This window comes from Balaenoptera musculus, chromosome 4 (assembly GCF_009873245.2).
Source record: "Balaenoptera musculus isolate JJ_BM4_2016_0621 chromosome 4, mBalMus1.pri.v3, whole genome shotgun sequence".
Classification (NCBI taxonomy): domain Eukaryota; kingdom Metazoa; phylum Chordata; class Mammalia; order Artiodactyla; family Balaenopteridae; genus Balaenoptera; species Balaenoptera musculus.
The window spans coordinates 77076183-77100148 of record NC_045788.1 but is presented as its reverse complement, the minus strand read 5'-3'; the positions used below and the strand labels follow the sequence as shown (position 1 = coordinate 77100148).

General features: G+C 41.0%; 1 protein-coding gene across 3 annotated transcripts in view; it reads left to right on the top strand.

Annotated features, from left to right (window-relative positions):
• The window catches only part of CASR (calcium sensing receptor), a 79398-nt gene that overhangs the window by 30080 nt on the left and 25352 nt on the right, over positions 1-23966 (top strand). For all 3 annotated transcript variants that reach the window (XM_036851732.1, XM_036851730.1, XM_036851731.1), the window contains exons 2-3: positions 19057-19480; positions 21810-22116. In XM_036851732.1, the coding sequence (XP_036707627.1) occupies positions 19296-19480; positions 21810-22116 (492 nt within the window). In that variant the 5' untranslated portion in view covers positions 19057-19295. The remainder of the gene's footprint in view (positions 1-19056; positions 19481-21809; positions 22117-23966) is intronic.

Genomic DNA, 23966 nt, shown 5'->3' with positions numbered 1-23966 from the left:
AGAGGCTCATTCTGCAGTTTTTATTAAGCCATTTAAACTCAACTCTTTTATTAAAGATGTAGACTCTTTACTGATCTATTACAGCTAGAAAGACTGTAACAATAAAAACAACAACAAAAATCTCCAGTACACCAGTGAAGTCTTCTGGGAACAATCCACCCTAGGTTTAAATTCTTTCTCCATCATTTATTACAGTGTGACTTGGCCACATTGCTTCACATCTCTGAGTGTCACAAAATTCATCCTGTGAGCGGGGAAAACATCTGTGGAGATCGTTGGGAGGGTTTAATGAACAGCTATGGCAGATACCTTTTACCTTTTACTCACCTCTCTCTTATTTGTCTATTAGCTCTCATCTTCTCCTACTTCCTTTGAGATCCCATTAAGCTAGCACATTCTCCACACAAGATACCTGCATCCACATCTATCAAGCCCCTTCCTCCTGACCCAGGCACATCAACTAAGAATTCTACCAGAAAAGGAGAACTGCCGGCCCCTTTCTTTCAGGTTTGAGGTGGGATTGGTCTTCTTCTGGGATAGCCTCTAAAAGACAACAGCATTATTTCAGAGTAGATTCTACAAAGTGAGATAATGGGGACTGGACGAGGCCCTTAGGAGTGTCCATTCCCAGCTGGGGGTAAAGACAATTCACTTTGTCTTGACCCTTCATTTTCTCATTTGCTAAGTATTTCCCAGGGTCCCCTCCAGCTCTGATAGCCTAGGTGCAGAGAGTGTGTGCATAAAGTGCCTGGCAGCTTGCCCGCACGACTTGCCGATGAGAGATTCAGGAAGCAGGGAGGATGTCTTTCTAAAGGCATCTAAATGACCCTGTGGCCATGTCAGTATGGCTATGTTAAAGTAACATGTCCTTCCTGAAATGTTATACCTATGAGGGACACCAGCAATCTGGAGAAGGAGTGGCTTAGAATGGTCCAGTGGAAGAACATTGAATCAGGAATGTGAAATCTGGTTCCAGCTGAGGCTTTGTCAGTTACCAGTTATGTGATGTTGGGCAAGTAAGTTGCTTAATCCCCGTGAACCTCAAGTAGTTTTGTTTTTGCTGTTGTTTGTTTTCAGCATCATGGGACTAACACTAGTAATCTCTTCCCTGTTTAGCTCACAGGGATGTTAATACTCCTCCATCTTTTCCTCCTTTGTCTATTCATATTTTCAGAACAGATTAGTTTCACTGCACATTCTGTTCTGTAAATTTGTTTTTTAAATTTATTTAACAGCATATCATAAGTATTGTCCCATGTCTTTAGGTAGTTTTACCGTGTGTTTTTTAGGACTGCACAGTCTTCTGTTGTGAGACGGTACCATCTTTGCATGCCAGTCCTCACTTGTTGGGCATGGAATTCCATTATTTGCTGTTATGAATAGTGTTGCCAGATGCAGAGAAAAGGAAGGAATCTGAGCTCCTCAGATTGAGGTCACACCTCTTGTGCTCTACTTACACAGACCCATCTGTCTCTGGCTGGAATCAAGACCCTGAAAACCCGAGGGACTGAAGGGCTGGTAACTTTGAAGAGGGGAAGGGTCTGAGTAGAACACAGCCAGAGCTGTGTCTGTTTATTGAGGAATAACACTTTTACGTGTGCTAAAACAACACTGTGAGGTAAAGGTTATCCCCTAAGAACAGAACCACCACTGTGCCACGCCCTCCTATGCCTCCTGTCCCCACCTTCCATCCCCCAACATCCCACTCCTTTCAAATACATCCCTTAGATACTCGCTGATTTATCTTTTCCGCCATTCTCAACCGCATATTTAGCATTTTATTATGAATGACTTAACCCTCAGATCCTTAGGGTCACCACAATTGATTTACACAGCCCTGCCTGTGTGCAGTCACGTCCCTACAAGATAGACAAACTCCTTGAGCTTAAATTTTAGTGATCCCACAACACTATAAAGATACTCTATACTAAGTGTATATTTTATGGTTAACAGTCTTAAATTTTAAATGTACACTTTTAAGTCTGCTAAACACTTTTTACCAGCCTCCATACTTTTCCCTCCCACTCCACCCTTCCCTCAAAATCAGGACACACACTAGAAGCAAAAATTTTACTTTCTTACTGGATTGTGTGTATGGATTTTATTTGTATTTCTATTAAGATGAGTTTCCTTATTTAATAACAGCTGGAGCAGTGGCAGGGTCTGTGGGAGTCTCTGCTCTTCTCTGCCACTAAGCAGTCCATGACTGAAGTGAGTCAGAAGACCTCTAATATCCTTTCCAAATTTAAAATTCTGTATCATTTGGACATAATATGTAAATGTTCCAGTGGGATGGATCTTTCTGTTGACAAAAACAAATTAGCCAATAGTCAATCTAAGAAAGAAATAGAAAATTTTATTCAAGCCAAACTGAGGATTATAACCTGGGAGTCAGTCTCTCAGATAGCTCTGAGAACTGTTCTGAAGAAGTAAGCGGGGAGGTCAGAATATATGTGATTTTGATGAAGAGGGTATGTGCAACCAAGCATATGTCTTGGTAGAAGGTTGCTGCTGGTCATGAGGACCAGACATCTTAGTTAACGGTTTTAGTGCTTTTCTAAGTATGGGAAGATGCAAGAATCCAGGTTCATAAAAAATTTCTCCCAAAAATATCTATCTGAGGGCCAGTTCTGTCAGTTTTCCCGGGGCAGAGTCCCTTTTCCTGATCTTTTTTTTTTTTTTTTTTTAAACATCTTTATTGGAGTATAATTGTGTTAGTTTCTGCTGTATAACAAAGAGAATCAGCTATACATATACATATATCCCCATATGCCCTCCCTCTTGCGTCTCCCTCCCACCCTCCCTATCCTACCCCTCTAGGTGGTCACAAAGCACTGAGCTGATCTCCCTGTGCTATTGCTCTGAGTTCCTTTTAGGATGTACTGTAGGTCAGTGACTGCAGTGGCAAATGACTTGATTCATATAGAACAAGAGGTCAGGCAACATTATTTTATAATCCCTTCCCTTTCAGTCTTAATTTTGACCGAGATTTGGGAGGCATTTCGCAACCAGTTTGTTCCAGGGCACTAGGAATGCTCATTCCCAGGTCAGGTGAGGATTTTGTTGATAGGCCACTCAGTGTGCTGTCATTGGACTAGGCCCTGTTAACAGTGCCCAAAAGCCTCTGGATTGCCTGTCTTACTAGTCTCTTATGGTCCAGGAAATGCTTCCCTCTTATTGCTTCTTCCCATATCTGGAGTTACACTGTTAAAATCATTGATCTTATAGGACTATATATTTGGTCAATTGTTTCAAGTCACCTAGTTGTTAATTTTATCGGAGGCTCAGTCACACATTTGGTAATGCAAGAAACAGTAATCTTATAAAATAGGCAGAATACAAGTAATACAGCTAGTAACATTAATAAGGTCATAAATAAGTATTTAAGCTAAGAACTTCCATTAGGTGCAGCCCAGTATCTTCCCAGGTCAGCTGACCAGTCTGCACCAATTAATATCTTTAAGGAAATAATACGTTGGCATTTGTACATAACGTTCACCAAAGATGTCTGCACATGCAAGTCATTGTGACCTTACATTGTGACCTTGTAAGGTCATCCTTACGGGATTGAGAACGGAATGTTATCTTCTGGGGAGCTACAGGGCTGGCACCAGAAGAAGAAAACTTAACTTTTATAGCTGAGCGGGTATTTCTGCCATTGGGGAGGTCTAGTTAAGGCATAATGCACAATAGAGAGGAGGGGGGAGGCCAAAATGGGCAGAGAAAATTTTTATGTTTAAATTTTTCTTGTCATGCCTTAAAATATGAATTATTTCATCATTTCCATTGTTTTATTTTCTTTTGTAAAAAGTTTGTACACTAAAAAATTTTTGAAAATCTTCCATTCCTTACCTAAGTAAGCTCTATGGAGTGAGAGACATTCACATCCTACTCCTAGCACTGCTAGAGGCTGGCCATGTGACCTTGGCAAGCTGCTTCCCCTCTCTGAGCCTCAGTTTACCCTTTTGTAAATGGGAGATTTAAGCTAAAAGTATTCCGAGATGCCTTCTGGCCCAGGCATTACTGGATTCTAATTACGTATTCATTCTGCTTCGAGTATGTCGCTGGTCTTAAGTTATCAATAACCCCTGGAGGAGCTAGGACCCTGGGCCGGGATGCTCCGAGCCCAGCAGAGGCGCGCAGGGGCGGCCCTTCGGAGGAATGGCCGGCCTGGACCAGGAAGGCTCAAAGGCAGCATCCCCGCGCCGTGGAGCCGGCGCCCGAGGCCAGAGGGCCCCTCCTCTAGCCCCATGCATCACAAGTCAAAACAATCTCTCTTCCCTGCTGACGCCACGGCCGGGTTGGGGCTGAAAATCGATCTTCAATCTTTCTGCTCCAGCACAGCCAGCCCCGCGGCGGATGTGGGCATGGACGCGCAGGCGGAAAGGCCGGCTGGCTGCTGACGGCGGAGAAAGGAGCCCGCGTCCGGGGAGAGCCCTTCTCTCCCTGCACGGCGCCCCTGGCCGCAGGACGGTGGCTGAGCCCCCAGGAGATGGGCGGTGGGTAGGAAGGAGGAGGGAGACCCTCTCACCCACGAGCCGAGGGGAGGGGACAGGAAGAGTGGCCACTTCTAAGCCCAGCCGTCACTGAGGCTCCGCCTGCATAGACAGGTCCTCGCAGGACCCACGAAACCCGCGCTGCTCAACTCCGGCCCACTTACAGATGAAAAGACCAACGCCCAGAAAAGGGCAGCAGCTGGTCCCAAGGGGCGGTGGCAAAGCCGAGACTAGAACCACGGTCTCCAGACCCTCTTCTAGGCCACGGTCTCCTCTACCAGGTTTCTTCAGCCCGAGGGCTTTCTCTTGGTTTCTTCACTGGCAGGCTTCCAAGTTGTTGCATTGACCTGTCAAATTGTTGGGTTTGCACATTTGGAACCTGGAACCCATCCCTCCCTGTGGAATCTACAGCAGACTTGCCTTGCTTGTTCTGCTTGCCGTCAGTTCAGACTTTCTGCAGCTTTCTGAATGTCGCCATCTGGCCTGTGTCACCTTAGAGAGGTCAGCGAATGTTTTGATCATGATCCCATGTAAGAGTGTGTCACACAGCTAATCTCATCCACCCTGTGGACAGGATGCTAACTGCATCTGGGAGGGTTCCATTTCTCTAATCTAGCTGTCGGGTGGCTTGCCTGGCTTTCTGAAGCAGTCCTGTCTCATCATCATACACTTGCTGTTTGAAGGTAGCCATGCTGCAGGTGAACTTAACCAGGTGTGTTCTAGGACCAGAGGGAGGGGGCAAACTGACAGTTCTGCTCAATTCAAGTGGGGCGTCACTATCCTCATCACATTAAGAACTAAGTTTCTTGAGCATTTACTATGTGCTAGGCTCTATGCCAAGTTCTTACAAGTATTTTAATATAAGCAAACCTGCTATTGTTATTCCTGTATTGTTATACAGATGAGGAAACAAAGTCACAGAAATTAAACGACTTGCCCCAAGTCACCAACTAGTGGTTGTCGAAGCAGAGATTTGAACCCCAGGTTCATCCAGAGCCCGTACCTTCAAAGGTTCTGCCCTGTTGCCGCTCATGATGGAATAAACATTTTGTTGTAAGGGAAAGGATACTACATGAGGAATGAGGAAACAAGCCTTCTATTCTAGCTCTACCTCTGTGGGCAAGTCACATAACCTTGTTTTTCAGGTACATGAAACCCCTGAGACATTTAGAATCATGTGCAGATGTGCATTTTTCTGGGACGAGCAGCCATGGTTTTCATCAGCTGAATCTCAGCTAGATTCATATACCCTCTCTGCCTCCCACCCCCACCCCGAGAATACTATATATGTATAAGAACTCTCTGAACTATCTTAGCTTTATACACTTTTTCATGTCAGTCTTCTCTATATTCTCTTCTAACATTTTAGATAATGATGCAATAGCAGCTTCAGACTCCAGGACCTTTCTCTGGTTTAGGGGTGTGAAGGGCTCCTGGCTGCACGCTGTCCTTTCAAGCACACCCGCATGTCCAGATAGCGATCGCAGGAAAGACGACGTTGGAATAAGATCATCAAATTAATCCTCCACCTCCTTGCAACACCTCAGCATTTTTACTGTAGCCCGTTGTATTCTTTACTTGCAATCAGTCTGTATGTTTATATAGAGGCCCCAAGATTTCAGAATCCTTTTTTTACTCTACTATAAAAAAAATTATAGTGGTAGAGCCTCCAGCAGGCTTGGGGTAAAGCACCTGCCAGGGAAAGGTAGAAGAGAATGGTAACCAGATAGGTAAATCCCCTCCATTTCTCTGGGAGAAAAGGCAAGAAGTGGCTGGTCTATGGTAAATGGGCATTTTCTGTAGTTCACAGAATATGCATACTGATTATAGATTCAGAAAGTTACCCTAGCAATGGAGCAATGATTTCTGAACAGTGTTTCCTGGAAAACTAGTGTCATAAAATGTTAGCAATTATTGCATGAGAAAAATTTCAAGGAATCTGAAGAATGAATTGACATTGACAGGAAACTGTTGTGTTCCTGTGCATTTCTGTTTTGCTAGGTTATGCTCAGGGGTGGGGGTGGGGGGGAGGGAGAGTCATAGTATTAGGGAAAAAAAAAACAAAACGTTCATTTTGAAGATCATTTTTAGGAAACAGATTTTTCAGGGCCAAGACCAGACTACTAACCCGAGCTAGTGCAGTGGTTCTCAAAATTGAGTGTACATTAGATTCATCCAGAGGGCTTGTTAAAAGACAGGTTGCTTGGTCCCACCCCCAGAATTTCTAATTCAGTAGGTTGGAGTAGGACCAAGAACTCACATTTCTAACAAGTTCCCAGGTACTGCTGCTGATGCAGGGACCTCACTTCGCCCTGTACCCAGCCTGACAGATATGAGGCTCTTTATACCGTCACATTTCTATCTGAGGGGTACCACATTACAGAAAATCAATTGGTTGGGTTTCCACCATGTGTGAGGGTGTGTTGGATAATCCAGCTTCAAAGTCAGGCTTATAGAAACATACATGGGATTTATTTGGGGAAGGTTTATTACTTTGAGACAGGCTTCCTCCAGAACAGCTGCAGATGTCATTAGCAATGGAACATCTTCTCATAGGGGCAATGGAAGGTGGCATATTGCAGGATTTATTTTTTAAATGATGGCTCACGATTCTCCTGCGCTAAGCTGGAGAGGCCAGTTGATAAATCCTTAAATTTTTTGCTGACATTTTCTGACAGGGAGACATGGTCCTTCAAAATTGGGAACAAAATTCAAAATGAATTTAACAGGGGGCTATAGTTCTTCAGTAATAAAATGCAAATTCAACAATTGCACCGTGATATATTTGGGGATTTAAAAAATACAAATACAAGTTCGGATAGGACTGTTCAAGCAAATGTATATTAGAAAAATGAAGAGGACCTAAATGACCAGAATGTGGATGTGAGTCAGCCAAATTATGGAGTTACGGGCAAAAGGCAACAAAACACAGTCATGGAAGGGCTGGGACATGATGCCTCCCAACCTTAGGTCAGTCTCAAACATGGTACCAATTTTTGTTAGCATACTCTAAAAAATGACATAAAGGAGTTAGAGAAAGTCCACGGGATATTAGCGTATATCTCTAGAAAATATGAAATAGCCCTAAGCAGAAACATTGGAAAGAAATTTGGGTTGTTAAGCCTGGAAAAAAATGAAGACCACTCTATTCTACCTTTAAATGAATGAGAGTTTTCTGCCTCTGGTCTTTCATTGCAGTGGTAAAGTAAGCAAGAGGAAATGGCCCTAATTTTTAAAATATTGGGTTGGCCAAAAAGTTCATTCAGGTTTTTCTGTAAGATGTTATGGAAAAACCTGAAAGAACTTTTTGGCCAACCCAATATATGTGATTTTCATTAACTTTGAGGAAAAAAATCTTCTTTAAAACAGCATGATTAAAACACTGGGGCATGTCATTTTGGCCTTGCAAATGTGCAAGAAGCTAATAGCAGTTATCCATTTTAAGTGCCTTTAGAAGTTCATAGAGCTCTTGGCATGATTCCCGAACAGTCCTGGAGCAAACTTGAAGGAAAGAATTGCCATGTCATTGAAACAGGCCAAATACCCATCAGTGAGAAAGTGCATGCATAAAGTGTGATATATTCACACAGTGGACTATTATACAGCAATCAAATGATGAACTATAGTAAAACAGAGTAACATAGGCAAATCTTATTAATATAATATTAAGTGAAAAAAGTCTCGAAAGATTACAGCATGATACACTTGCATAAAGTTTAAAACAACTAAAAATTTTTAAAATACTTTTTAGGAATACAGGTAGATACAATATATCTATATAAAAGGAAAGCAAGAGATGACTACAATCAAAAAGACTGGCAATACCAAGGGTGGGCAAGGATGGATTAATGGAAATTCTTATATACTGCTGATGGGAAGATAAACTAGTTACAACCATGTAAAAAACTTTTTGGCAGTATCTACTGGAGCTAAACATACACAAACTCTATGACCCAGCATTTCCACTTCGAGGTATGTACTCAACATATTTCACCAAAAGACATGTTCAAGAATGTTCATAGAAGCACCATTCATTAAAACCCCAAACAGTTCATTAACAGGGAGGTGGATAATGTTTGATATAATCATATAAAATTCTATATAACAGTGAGAAAAACAAACTATGGTTACACACAACAATACAGATGAATCTTGCAACATAATTTTGGACAAAAGAAGGCAGACACAAAAAAGTATACATTATGTAATTCCATTTATCCAAAGTTCGAAAACATGGGACACTGATTGGTAATGATAGAGGTGAGGCTGCTGGTTACCTTGGGTGAAGGGTAGTGACTGGGAAGAGTCATGAGTGAGGCCGCAGGGATTTTGGTTCTTTTCTGGATCTGGATGCTGCCTACATGGATGTGTTTACATTGTGAAAATTCTCTTATGATTTGTGCACAGGTCTGATGTCTTATATGTCAATTAAAAGTTTATTTTAAGAGAGAGAGGGATAGAAAAGGTGAGGTAAAAGTAAGGGGAAAAAAAGGATGGAGGATATGAAGAAGTAAGAAGCATCCATAAGCATATTTTTCAATATATATTTCAGAGTATCTATAGTATGAGTAGACAGTAAAATCTCTTTTTTTACAATTTTTCCTTCTTGTTTAATGTTTATGTCTATTTATATTGCCATCATTTTTTTTTTAATTTATTTTTATATTTATTCTTGGCTGTGTTGGGTCTTCGTTTCTGTGCGAGGGCTTTCTCTAGTTGCGGCAAGTGGGGGCCACTCTTCATTGCAGTGCGCGGGCCTCTCACTATCGCGGCCTCTCCCGTTGCGGGGCACAGGCTCCAGACGCGCAGGCTCAGTAGTTGTGGCTCACGGGCCTAGTTGCTCCGTGGCATGTGGGATCTTCCCACACCAGGGCCCGAACCCGTGTCCCCTGCATTAGCAGGCAGATTCTCAACCACTGCGCCACCAGGGAAGCCCCTATATTGCCATCATTTTAAATAACATTTTACAATAACATCTTCTGATTTTTAAATAATACTTTTTTTTCAAAGAACAAAACAAGGAAGAAATACATAATTCCATCACTGAGATCTAATCATTCTTATCATTTTGATTTGTATCCTCCGGGTCTTCATTACAATTAAAAAAATTTTTTAAGCAGGTGTTACGGGGGGTGGGGAGGAAAGCAAAGAAATGATGAACACGTGGCTCAGGATGATGGCTTCTTTGGTGGGAGGGAGGCAGGAGAACAGAATGCAAGAGGGGAACATAGGGTACTACTGACGTTCTTTGTTTTGGATGGTAGATTCACAGGTGCTTATTCATTATTAAAAATAACTTAGAAATAGAGAAATAAAAGTGGGTGAAGTTGGTAAAAAGGTACAATCTTCCAGTTATAAAATAAATAAGTCATGGGGATGTAATGTACAGCATGGTGACTATAGTTAATAATACTGTACTGTATATTTGAAAGTTGATAAGAAAGTAGATCTTAAAAGTTTCATCACAAGAAAAAGAAGCTTTTGACTATGTACGGTGTTAACTAAACTTATTGTGTGACCATTTCACAATATATACAAATGTCAAATCATTATGTTGTAAACCTGAAACTAATATAATGTTATATGTCAATTTTATCTCAATTAAAAAAGAAATAATATTTGTAGAAAATACTAGAGAATCAATGAACAATAAAGCTAGTTTAAATGATAAAAGAACTCAGTAAGGTATCAGGATATATAATTAACATACAAAACTCAATAGCTTTCATAGACACAAACAATGACCAGCTAGAGGAGATAATGGTAAGAAAGCCCCATTTATAATAATAACAAAGGTGATTAAATACCTAGGAATAAACTTGACAAAAATGTGCAAAACCTAAAAGATGAAACACTCTCGAAAGACACAAAATTAGACTTGAACAAAAGGAAAGGCATTTCTGTTCTTAGGAAGATTCCTCATCATAAAGATGTAACACAATTCCAATAAAAATATCTAGGGACCTAGACAAGTTCATGCTCAAGTTCACAAGGAAAAAGAAACCTGCAGGAATAGCCAGGAACACACTAAGAAATAAAAGCTAAAAAGCTGGACTAGTCCACCAGGTATTAAACCATACTATAAGTTCCCATAATGAAAATGGGGTACTACTGCCACAAGAATAGATGTACAGACCAGTAGAATAGAATAGAAGGACCTGAACTAGATCTGAGTAAATATGGAAATAATAAACGTGGCATCTTAAATCATGGAAGCAAAGGTGGGCTTTTTAATAAACATTGCTGGCACAACGAGGCAGCCACTTGGAAAAAAGATAAAATTAGATCCATACCTCACAACATACACAAAAATAAACTCCACACTGATTAGGAAACTAAATGTAAAAAAAAAAAAAGATAGAAAATAATTTAATAAACTAGAAAATATGGTGAATTCCTCTATAAACTCAGTGTAAGGAGAAGCTTTCTAACACTGACTCAAAATCCAGTGGCAATAAAAGAAATAATTCATAAATTTGACTACATAATAATGTTTTTAAAAATTGCATAGTAAGGTAAAGTCAAAGAAGAGCTGCCAAATTAGAAGAAAACATTTACAGCATGTATCACAGATAAAGGGCTAATCCATAATATATAAAGAACTCTTAAAATTTGAGGGGAAAAGGACCAAAACTCTGATGAAAAAATGGGAAAGATATAAGAACAGAAAAAATTTAAATAATAATAATAAAGAAATAAAAAAGGACCAGGCATGGGCCAATGATAAGGATATGTCACCAACCAAGGATTATGATTAATCCAATTTGTGCACCTGAGGTCCATTAAAACTACGAGAATTCCCATAATAGATTTTAGGCTATAATTGAAAGTAAGTTTAATCTTCTGAAGACCTAAAATAATACTAAAACACACTAGGGTGCTCTGACAAATCAGAAAAAAAAGAAAAAAGAAAATGACTTCCTTTTCATCACTAAACCTCACACAGTTTTTTCAATGAGTTCTGAGTTCCAATTCCTACTATGATAAAATTGGCCACCACAATCCAAACATCAATGTGTCAGAAGCCTTCAGGGTGAACCAGATAAACTTTCCAGGTCCCTTTTACCTCTAAAATTCTGTATTTTAAACTAATGACCTGGTGTCCCAAATGGTCTGTTTAAATCTACCCACTCAGTTAATGAGGCAAAAGTGACTTTCCCAGGCCCCTTCCTCCTAATTACACAGGGAGTTTCACCTGTGGACACAATTGCCTGCAGCAAAACTCTAGATTTATGCATTTGTTTGTTTGTGTGTGTGTTTATATCCCTATCACTGTTTATAAAAATGAAAGATTTAACATGGTGAGGAAATTGGAGTGAAATAAGAGCAGTAAGAAATAAAAAGTAATACTATAAGTATATGAGAACACAAAAATGCACACTTTTGGTTTCTATCTTAGCTAGAGCTGGGCCACAAATTTGGCTTGCAGCTTCCTAACAGTTGGAGCAGAGATGGAAACAGGAGGAGATAAAAGATTCACAATGCCTATAAAGTAATTTGGGCAGTTTTTCCAAAGACCAGGATTCCATTTACTTAGAGATGTGTCCCAGTGGTATGCTGCAGTAGGTTCTACCGGTTCTCAAGAGCCAATGGTTAAATATCAAGGATTTTTGCAAGTTGGCTGTTAAACCATTGGTAGCTTGAAATTAGCCATGGTGGGAGTATTCAGCAAACACTACAAGTCAGGGCATTTGGGGGTTTGTTTTTGTTTGTTTTTTCTTTTTGCCTTCAGAGAGCTGGTTTGCCAGCACTCCACTGCATGTTCCAATGTCCTTGTAGGGAGACACAATGCGAGGCCAGAAGAGCTACAAGTAGGAGAGAGAAGGGCTCAGTGTGCAAACTTATTGAGTATAGCAGAAACTCCCTCAGGAGAAGAGAGAGGGCATATATGCCTGAGACCAGAGAATGATGGCAGACTGCATCAGCATTCACCTAACCCACCTCAGTCCTTCCTTCTTTCTGGTACTACCCTTTGGAATTTCATAGCTGGGGTTAAAAAAATGTTAGGTCCAGTGAGAGGCAGACATACCTCTCCATTCAAAAATGCATGCAGAGAGACTGGGAGAGGCTCAGGTGAAGGGATTTATGCTTTCCACTAGGTGAGCACTTCCCAAGCCTGTATTTCACAGCATTGTAACAAGTGTCCTGCAGGGAGAAAAGTGTCCCAGGCCGAAATAAATTTGGGAATGAGTGGGTTAAAGTGAAGCAGTTTTCTTTACTGCAGGACTTATCAGAGCCTTTGGGAGATGAATGTGCCCTTTGGCACAGAGTACACATCAATTCCCAAACTTACCTTACATGAGAATACCTTGTGGTGGCACGTCTTGGGACACCAGGCTGAAAAACGCCAGCCTGGGTAGTCAGGGTTCCTTGCGATTTTGAAAGGAAATACTGAGGATGTTATTCCACAGAAACATTGCTTTCACGTAGGACTTGAAGCTCTGGCATTTTTCTTTATAAAAACATGACTTGCATGTCTTTGCTTTTCACCTGAACCGTTTCATTAAGTCTGTGGGTATCCACATATCCATCAGCAGAGCTTACTTAAGGGAAATGTTCCAGGCCAAGGAATTTCGTAACTCGTGTCCCATGTCCCAAGGAACTCACTCAGTCCTGGACCTCCCTGCATTAGTAATGTTAATGCCCAAAGCCAGTGTCCACTTACTTTCAACTCACAAGATCCTGGACCGGAGAAATGAGCATTTTTTGTCATTTTTTAACCTTAATTGTTCACCCCCCTCAACACCCATTCTATTTCTTTTTTCTTCTTCTGTCACTTTCTTTCTTCTTGCAATAGTTTCATAAACTTCTAAGACAGTATATCATGCCATGGGCACTCCACACATATTCAGTCCTTTACGGAGCCCCTCCAGGTCCCAGGCCACGAAAGGGACAGACCAGGCCCTGCGTCAAGGAGCTTATAGTACAACATTAATGAATGTTCGTTTCCTCTCCTATTTGTCTTCTTTATTTGCTTTGTCTCGGCTCTTTGCCCCACTTTGCTCGGCGCCCCCCGTGCTGCTCCTCCCCATCCTCGTTCATCCTTTCACCTCCCTTCCCTGATAGCTTTTTCCAATGACTAACGGGGACCCAACTCAGCTGGTTTTTATCACGCTCCTGTCCTTGCATTTTTCCGACTCAGTTAAGCCATTACCAGAGCTAAATGAGGCATGGACTCTCCAAAAGTCACACCTGTCGTCAGGGAGATGGAGGGTAAGACCCTGTGCAGCTGGTGGGCGGGCAGCAAGCAGGGCTGGAGGGAGGCAGCCGAGTGTGACCTGGCAGTTTGTGCTCCCCCAGTGCTGAAAGAGGGCCCTCATTGTAAAACAAGATGCCCCTTGCTTTAATAGAGAAAGAATGAAGTCTGACACAGAACTGAGGATGGTCACGTTTGTGATGACAGTTGAGATGTCCCTAATTCTTTGGCAAATGTGTACCAGGTGCACAGAATAACCCATGTTGTGGGTGTGTCCTCAGCAAGAGGTAAAGAAAGCTGTAACCAGAGCCAGCTACGTGGGGTTTTGTGATTATTGGTTGAACTTTCTCAGGTTTCTCCCTGTTCACCCTCATTAAAACATACACGTTTCACCTTTCTGCAGTGGTGGCTTCACGCCTTACTGTTAGTATTCTTTATGATCAGAGTGACGAAAGAGGGCAAAGATCACAGTACAGTAAACCGGAGACAAATCAGTGTACTCACCCTACGAAGATAAATGATAAATGATCTCTATTGGAAATCAATTTTGGTTTCCACCTTTTTTCTAGGCAACCTAGAATTTTTATTTCTGCAGCCTAGGAATTGAGAAGTTGTAGCTTCTGAGCTTGCTGTGCTTCTAATTTACAAGAGTGGTTTTATGTTCAGAAGATCTATGCCTCTCTTTTCTCTAGTTGAAATGTGGGCAAAATCATTCTGCTCTAGAGTTACACAATTTCCAGAAATGTTAAAGCCAAGGGGCAAGAGACAGGGTTTTTACTTTGATGAGCACTAAAGTATTACTGTGTTGACCCTAACCTTGCCTTGCTATCCTGTGTTAATTTGTCCTTAACTCTGGAACTTGGATGAGCCATCCAACTTTTTGGACAAATGCAAGGTCAACAGATTTTTTTGAGCATCCATTCAGTACCAGGTTCCTTGTTCCATGCTGGGGATGCAACTGTGAGCATGATGAGGCCCCTGCCCTTGGGAACCTTCAGTCTTGTGGGGTGACCCCTTCCCTGTTCTGTCCTAGAATTGCCCGACCAGCCCCTGGTTTTTACTGGTTATGCTTTATTCATTCATTCAGCAAATATCTGTGGAGAATCTACTAAGCTCTAGGCACTGTGCTTGGTGCCAGGCTACAATGAGAAAAAGAGACGGGCCCTACCCTCATGAAGCGTCCGTCCCCACCTTGAGTTAATTCACTCTGCTGGCAGTCACCAGAAAGAATGTCACTCCTCCCTTTGTACTTTCTCAATGCTTAGTTCATGCCTCTTCCTAGCTTCTGTATCACTGTAATTATAATACATCTTCCCGTCTCCTTTTAAACCATGAGCACATTGAAGGCGACAGTCTCAACTTTCTTTCCTCAGTACCTTGCACTCCCTAGTGTCTAGCAAACAGAGGAGCTCAATCAATGTTTCTTGAGTGAATAAATAGTTGCATGAATTTAGAAGTTCATGAACCTGTGGAACCATAGACCAGTCTGCTCTGACCTCCCATTCCAAGTCTCTTGGATGAGGAGCTCAATGATCAATCAATCACCTGTCAGTACTGAAACACTCCTCGTGATTTCAAGGACGTTCTAAATGTAAAACCAGCTGTTCCACGGGTCATTTCTTCTTCCAAACATATCTGCCATTGAGATAAAGAACAAATACTAGCTTCAGCTTGTATTTGCGATACTTTTTGCAGGAGGGTAAACATGATTATATATGATTTAAATGAAATGAACTTACAATAAAGAGAACAAATGAGTTTATTTGTGACTCTTGGATAGATACTGTTAATATAACTGCAGTGAGAAAAATATAACAGTGGTTTAAACAAGCTAGAAGCTTGTTTTCTCTGTCATGTAAAAGTCCAGGAACAGTCTGATATAGAGCTTCTGCTCCATGAAATCCTCAGTTCATGGCACCATCATTCCCTGGGATATGCTCATGGTTCAATATGGGCTCCAGCTGTCACACCCACCTCCATGCAGCAGAATGGAGGAAGGCAGATGAAAGAACAAACGCCAACTGTCTCTTAAGCAAAGTTTCCTAGAAGCTGCCTCAGGGCACTTCAGCTTACATCCCACTGGCCAAAACATAGTCATATAACCACATATAATTATAAAAAGAAGTTGGAGAAAGTAGTCTTTATTCTGGACAACGTTGTCCAGCTAAAAACTATTTTACTGTGCCATAAAAGGAGTATGGTACAAGGGATACAATTTAAAATCTCTACCATAGATCCTAAAACTGAAATGTTAGTGATTATTCAAGAACTTTTGTATTCTAATTGTTGCAAGATGAAGTCACAATGATGAACCCAATAATTAATCCATTGTGCTAGGGTCATGCTTGGTACTGCTGTGATTGTCGATATCTAGTGGGTAGGAGGAGTGAGGTAGAAAGAAAAGAAAGCTTTTGCAATAAGGAAGTTGGTGGGGGCGATGGGAGTCTGGCAAAGGCAGTGGCAACAAGAATGGAAAAGGGAAGGCAGAGTAGAGAGAGATGGTAGAATTAACAAGACAGCGTAATTGGAGATGGGAGGAAAGGGGCATGGAGGATCTAGAATGATTCTTAGCTTTGAAAGCAAATTAGACTCTGGTAATTGGACTAAAAAGGGTAGTTTGGGGACTACATTAGACTCGAGGAGTTAATTGCTACAAATTGACCCGAAATCTCTCCTTCATCTATTACTTCTTGCCATGAATGTTCTCTTGAATGGACTAATGAAGTTAATAAACTTCTCCAAGTAGTTAATCTTTCACAGGAAAAATCTAACAGGTCTCAGTTACTTCCCCTAGCCAGTTGTAATGTTCCCTTTCCTAATTCAGTACACCACACAGTACTCCTTAATATTCTGAGTTCTTGAGGCCTTCTTAATTCAAGTGCCAGAATTTCTCACTTGAGTAATCCAGTCCCCCATCTCAAAAGTGGAGTTTGTATTGCCCTCTTTACCAATGTGAAGTTTAAAATACATTGGATGTGTAAAGGACCTGACACTATGCTTGGTTCAATAAATGCTAGTTTCTGTCTCCTCCCAAAGTATTTCCTTTTCTTGTGCATGCATTCAACCAGCATTTATTCAACAGTTACTATTTCAGACGTTGTGCTAAGTACTGGGGAGCAAAGTTGAATTTAGTCATTGGAAACAAAATTACTATATATATTTTTTTCACTTCTGAATGTTGAGGTAAATTCTGCCCACTGGCTGGGGAGCTCCTGAGGGCAGGGAACATGATGTGTGTGGTACCTTTATATTTCCAGTCCTTAGCACGTGTACTTATTAAATGTATGAATGAATATATGACCAAGGTCAAGAAATGAAGCCAAAAATCTAAGAGCAGGACTGGAGTCAGAGAACTAGGATGGTCATGGATGTTCAGATGTTATTTCAACAGTTCTGTGACTGTTGAGTGTCTGCTGGGGTGCTCCTTCCATTTGGGGCCCAGCACCCTCTGCTTGTAATGCTGTTGGAGAAAGAGCCCCCTTCCTAAGGGGCAGGGGCAGCATATGACAATGGTTAAGAGCTTGGGGTCTGGAATCAGACATTTATGCATCTAATTATAACAAAGTGTGATCAGTCTTCCAAGAGGGGAACTCCAAGATCCAAGATATAAAAGACTTTAACAGGTGGACCTACCTAATCTGAGAGTCCAGGGCAGGTCTCCTTAAGGAGTCCTCAAAGTTGCTCACTGCACAACTGAGGGGTTAGTGTGGGTAGAAATCCAACCTGTGCTCCACTCCCCAAGCTGGACATCTTGGTACAAGGTTGTATCTGGCCCATAGGAGTTCTATTCTCCATTCACACAACGACCCCACAGCTGACCAAGCCATGCTCCCACAGTTATGGACGTCTGAAAGCTAAAAGACAAGTAGATGTTTTCCAGAGGGACCAAGGAGGTGGAACAGCATGTGTGAGGTCTAAGAATTTTTTAAAAGGCCTAACTTGAGGATCTAAAGGAAATTCTGTGTGCATGCAGTATGGAGTTCAAAGGGAAGACTAGCAAGAGTGAGGCCGGAAAGGTATTCATTACAGCTGGCATTTCCTGTGAGTTTACTAGTTACACTGTGCTAATGGCTCTCCATGCATTATTTTATTGAGATCAGAGGTTAAGTGACTTACCCAAAGTCATATGTTAGGAAATAGTGGAACTGTGATTCAAAGCCAGGTTTAACTCCAGAGTCTGTGCTTCAAACCACTTGTTCCATGGCATCCAAAGACTTGCAGAGGTGGATTGCAAAGGGACAAGACTGAAGGCAGGAAGACCAGTTAGGAAATAGTTGCATAAACCCAAATAAGAAATGCCAGGGTACTTAAGATGGCCTTGGAAATGGGAAGGTGTGGATGGATTCCAAAGAGATTTAGGAAGTAGAGTCTACAGGACTTGGTGGTTGTTTGAATATGAAGGATGATGATGAGAACAGGGAGGAGGTAAGGAGGATTCCTTATTTTGTGTCTTTGTGGATGGCATGTCGTTTGCTGAGGAAGAAGACAGTGAAGGAGGAACAAGGTTGGGAGGAAGGTGAGTTTAGAGTCTGTCAAGTTGGAAGCACCTGTGGGACATCCAGGTGGAGATGTCCAGTCAACAGTTCAGTGCTTGGGCCTGAACCTCAGGAGAGGCTGTGTAGTTAGTCAACATTGGCATGTAACTGGTAATTAGTAATTGACCCACAGCGTGGGTGAGATAGAGTGTGGAGTGAGAAGAGCAGAGAGTTCCTACTAGGATAATCATGCTAAAGCAGAAGGACCATTCCCTAGATCCAGCTGTAGAGTTTGGTACAACATAATCCAACCCTTGATTTATCTGCATCCTTTACAAGAACTATTCTTCAAAGGTTTATAGAGTATCATATTATAAACGGAACCAGAAATCTGGGATGAGGAGGCCCTGAAAGGGGGGGTGAGTACAATAATAAATAAAAATAAGTGGCCTTCTCTGATATTTTTGTTTGATTTGGAGTCAGATTTAAACTTAAATATGACTCATTCTGTATTTTCCATACAAACATATATGCTGAATAAAATAGCATTAATAGTATTATAATACAAGGAACTGCTACCACTAGGCCAATTCTGTGCATTATTCACACGGAAGAATGAAGGGATTAAAATCCAGTGGCAACATCAGTGAAGGCCTTAGCTTATCAGTGGCCTCTTTAAAATGAACATCGTCCTTCTCTGATATGGGCAATTGAAATTTTCTGTATCTTACATGAAGTGCTATAAAAATGAGGCGCTAAGCCATGCCCTCCCCACCTGCTACCCCTCAGCCTCTCTAAATGGAAATTCTGAGCCACTTCTGTTTCAGTCATCATAATAACATGGGATTTAGGCTTAGTTGAATTCATTTTGTTTCTCTTTTGTTTTTAGAAAGTACTACAGGCGGTCTCTGCATGATGTGGTTTCTGAAGACTCAAGAACCACCTACCTCACTAGTCTGCAATGGAGAGGGCAGAAGTGGAAACTCAAACACCACAGTTCCATTCTGTTACTAATTCTGTAGACATGTGCCTCCACCGCAGGGAGTAAGTCGCACCAAGGGGGAAAGTTCTCAGGGGCCCCCAGACCACCAGCACCCTTGTCCCTCCCCCTGGAGAGAAAGCAGAACTATGGCATTTTATAGCTGCTGTTGGATCTTCTTGGCTTTTACCTGGTGCACTTCTGCCTATGGGCCTGACCAGCGAGCCCAGAAGAAAGGGGACATTATCCTTGGGGGGCTCTTTCCTATTCATTTTGGAGTAGCAGCCAAAGATCAAGATCTAAAGTCGAGGCCGGAGTCTGTGGAATGTATCAGGTAAGGTCAGGAGCCACCTTGGAGAGTCTTTTCTCCTCCTGGTGGTTGGAGAAAAGCTGTACCAAACCAGAAATAATTTTTTCAAAGTTGGTTCTCTCTTTTAAAAAATGGTGATTGGTAACCATGCTGAAGCTTATTATTCCGCCCTCCCTCATTTTTTTAAAAGAAATTTTTCCAAAAATAAAATGTCAAAAATACTGTATAGAAAAATCCATGGCCTGTTGGAGCCGTGCTTGGTCACTTGGTAACTGAGTCATCATTGTTCACCTGGAGGCTGTGTTACTTAATGGAAGACCAAGTACCTAGAAAGAAATTTATTGTAGGTTTTGCAAACCTAAGTAGTAAAATCTCCTAATGACCTTAAGTGCCCCAGTGGTCATAATAGCTGAGTGTTGGCTGCCTCACTCTTATTTTTTTTAAGGATTTTAAAGCTGAAAGAAACTTCAGTGGCTGGCATGACCTGGGCATCTTCAAAATGCAGTCCGTAGCATTTGGAATCACTCCCATTAGAAATTCTTATAGAAAGCTGAAATCCCCCTGCTAACACAGAATCCATCTACATAGATAGAGAAACACAGAATCCATCTTAACTCTCTCACTGGACTCTCTCTTCGGCCATTTGAAGACAGCTAACATGCCCCCTTGAATCATTTCTTTTCCAGACCAAATAGTTTTCTAAATAACTGTTTCATGACATGATTTTCAGACCCTCACCATTCTGGATGCCCTCTCTCTGATGTTCCCTAATTTATCATGACTCTTAGAATATGGCATCTAACACTAGGTACAATTCCTTCAAATAGTATCTGACTTCTGCAGAGTACAGAGGGCTGTATATCACCTCCCTTAATCTGGACATCAGAGACCATTACTGCACCTCAAGGCTTGACCCATCTTCAGAGAGAGAAGAGCACTTTCTCTTGAGATTTGCAACTTCCAGAAAGGATCCAGCACTTTCCCTTGGTCTTCCTGATAGCTAGAAAATGAAAATGAAAACTAGAATCATTCCAACAAAACTGGATTTCTGCTCGTGTTCTAATGAGGGCTCACAAATTAGATAACATTTTCACATTTTTTTATGAGTGCAGAAAAACTAAGTGTAGAATTTCACTGATGCTGTTTATATCCTTCACATAACCCATGTGGACAAATATCCTTTTTGTTGTTCCCTTGCTGGACAGAGTTGTGCAGGTGCCACTTACATACCTGAGATCAAGCAAGAGCTTGTTCTGAAATAATATATATATATTTTTTAATTGTATTAAAGAAAGATAGGAAAATCAGTTTAGCAGTATACATGTTTTAGGTAATGAAATATTCTGTAATAGATCTTCATAACTTTGCAGGTTTAAAAAAAATAAATAAATGAAGGAAACATGAAGAAAATGACTAAGAGAAAATGTCACATTAAAAGTTAGACCAGGACCTTTAGGAACCTGACTGATACAGTGAAGTATAACAGCTTGTATTTCTTTCCCCCTGCCTTTGAGTTCAAGTCTTGAAACCCAAGATACAAAGAGAGAACCTGCAGAGTTGTTAGGTTTTCTTCTCTGGGCGCTGATACACTGATTCAGAACATTTATCAAGCTCTCACTATGTGCTGTGTCCTGGAAGAGTGAAAACTATGTCACTGACCCTGTTTCTCTTTGTTAATTTGCTTGATTTTTATTTAAAATAATGTTCTTTGAAAAGCAATGCATGCTTATTTTTTAAAATAGAAAGTATAAAGACAAAAGCACACAATTTTAAAACTCATCATTCTACCACCCAGAAGTGACCACTGTTTGTGAACAGCCTTCCTATGCATAATATTTGTTTGCTTGTTTGTTTATGAAGATGATATCACTCATTTCCCTTTCCTCTTCAACCTCCAGGAATGTCGGTTTATATTTGTGACTCTGCAAATCTGAAGTTATTTTTAGCTTCTTATGTATTCAACTCCTAATCTATTTATATTTTCCCTGTTCCTTTTTTTTTTTTAATATCTGTATTACTTTTACTAAAGTACCTCATATCAGTTATTTCAAATTCTTTGTTGGATGAGGCAGATACAAATGATTCATTCTATTACTAACCACAATCCTTGTTATTATTGGTCCCTAACTCTGTGTGAGGCACCATGCTGAGAATTTTGCATAATTATCTCATGTTCACAGCCACCCTCTGAAGTAGGTGTTATCCCCATTTTACAGAGAGGACTTTGAGTCTCAAAAAACACAACGTCATGAAACCAGAGTAATGAAACCAGGTTCAAACCAACTTTGCCCAGTCTGTACTCTAAAGAAGTTGACCAGAAAGCCTCTTGCTTTCTTCCATTTCTTTCTTCCAGGTATAATTTCCGAGGATTTCGCTGGCTACAAGCTATGATATTTGCCATAGAGGAAATAAACAGCAGCCCAGCCCTTCTTCCCAACATGACCCTGGGATACAGGATATTCGACACTTGCAACACTGTTTCTAAAGCCCTGGAAGCCACCCTGAGTTTTGTGGCCCAGAACAAAATCGATTCTTTGAACCTTGATGAGTTCTGCAACTGCTCAGAGCACATCCCCTCTACTATCGCGGTGGTGGGAGCAACTGGCTCAGGCATCTCCACAGCGGTGGCAAACCTGCTGGGGCTCTTCTACATCCCCCAGGTACCCGTGCCATCTCAGATGGGGCGATGTGGGCAGGGGCCAGGAAAGCAGGCTGGGAGGATGCCACACCCAGTGTCCATACAGTTTGCTATTTTCCCTTCTCTGGCTTTACTTTGGCACAAAAGATCTTTTAATTATCTGTATCATGACCACTGGGGATTTTTGAGACCCCAGAGTCAACAACGTCAACTGGGCCTTCACAATTCTTCCAAAATTCTTTTAAACATACCTTGTATAAAACTTTGTCTTTTTTTCCAGAGGGTTCAGTTATTTATTTTCCACTCCATTCCTTCAGTAAATGGCCATTCTTCTGCCTTTACTAAAAGGAATGAGACCAAATGATGTAAATCCCACCTTTCAAACCCAAAATATCTGCCCCAAATCCTAGTCCCTTAAAAGTCTCTGCCTCTCTCTCCCCTGGTTGAAAGTTTAGCTCAGAGGAAAGCAGGGCATATTTTCTCACAAAATCGGAACTTAATCATTATCTTGCACATTCTAGAAATGGAAAATATTCTATTTCATTCAACAAATACTTGTAGAGTGTATATGAATAAGCAGTTTCCACCCTGCAGGAACTCAGCCTAGACAGGGAAATAGACGTCTGCATTTTCAGATACTAACAATTCACTGAAATAAGTGCTTTAATAAACATCTGTTCAAAGTTGCATATGTTTTTCACCAAAAAAAGACAGCAGACTCTAAATGCCATTTTATAACCTGCTTTTTTTCCCATTAACACTATAGAGCAAACCTTTTTTTCATATTAATATTTATAGATCTGTGACATCATTTTATAGTAGTGAAAAATTGGAAACAACCTAAATGTCCATGGATGGGAGAATCAGCTCAATTGTGTTGCATCTCATATATCAATTTTTAAATTTAATTATATATCATGCTTTAAATCATTTTCTTCAGTGTCTAGTATTTAAAATTTGTTTGATTTGATAAATTCACATTTCTATGCTGGGAGGTCTCTGTCTCCTTGGTGATAGCCATTATCCCTTTTTATACATGTGGCAACTGAAAAAGTCTCGTCATCATTTCCCGAATCCTTACTTCAGGGAATTAAAGGTGTTTCCCATGGGGAAACCCTGGCTCTGTAATCTTTGTGCCAAAATGATCTGACAAAGCCCACAAGAGTAAATGTGTTGGGCAAGATGCAAATATGCATCTTTATATTTGGCATATTGCGCAGTAATATTTTAAATACACAGTTAAAGCAGGTTGTCATAGCCAACAGACATAAGATGTAATTGCCATCAAGTAAATAAAGAACACAAAGGGGAGGGTTTTAATTCATTGTGGTTTGGATGAAATATAAGGTTAAGTTGAACTTGAATTATAAAAGTGCTGAGAAGACTATAATGAGTATCAGTCAAACCAATGTAAGTGTATCTGCAGCAGTGGTTCTCTGTCATGGCTGCATGTTGGAATCACTTCAAGAGCTTTAAAAATACTGATGCCTGGGACTCACCCCCCAGAGATCCTGGTTTAACTGATATGAGATGCAGCCTGGGCGTCAGGAGTTCTGAAAGCTCCCTAGATGAGTCTAATGTGCAGCAGAGCTGGGAACCACTGCCCTGTTGGGTGAAGGCAGCGGCCCCAGTTGAACTTCTTATGCCACTCACGCCACCAAGTGGATGGAACAAGCAGACCAGCTAGAACAAGTTGTGGTTAGAAGTTTTCTGAATCATTCATGAAACTCTCCCCTCTTACAATAAAAAAATTTTGTGTGTTTTTAAGGGGTTTTTTGGGGGGGAGTGGGTAATGAATTGGTATTTATCCCCACTTTTGTAGTTTACCTTTTAAAAAGTGGAAAAATATTATAAATGCATTCTTTAAGAGAA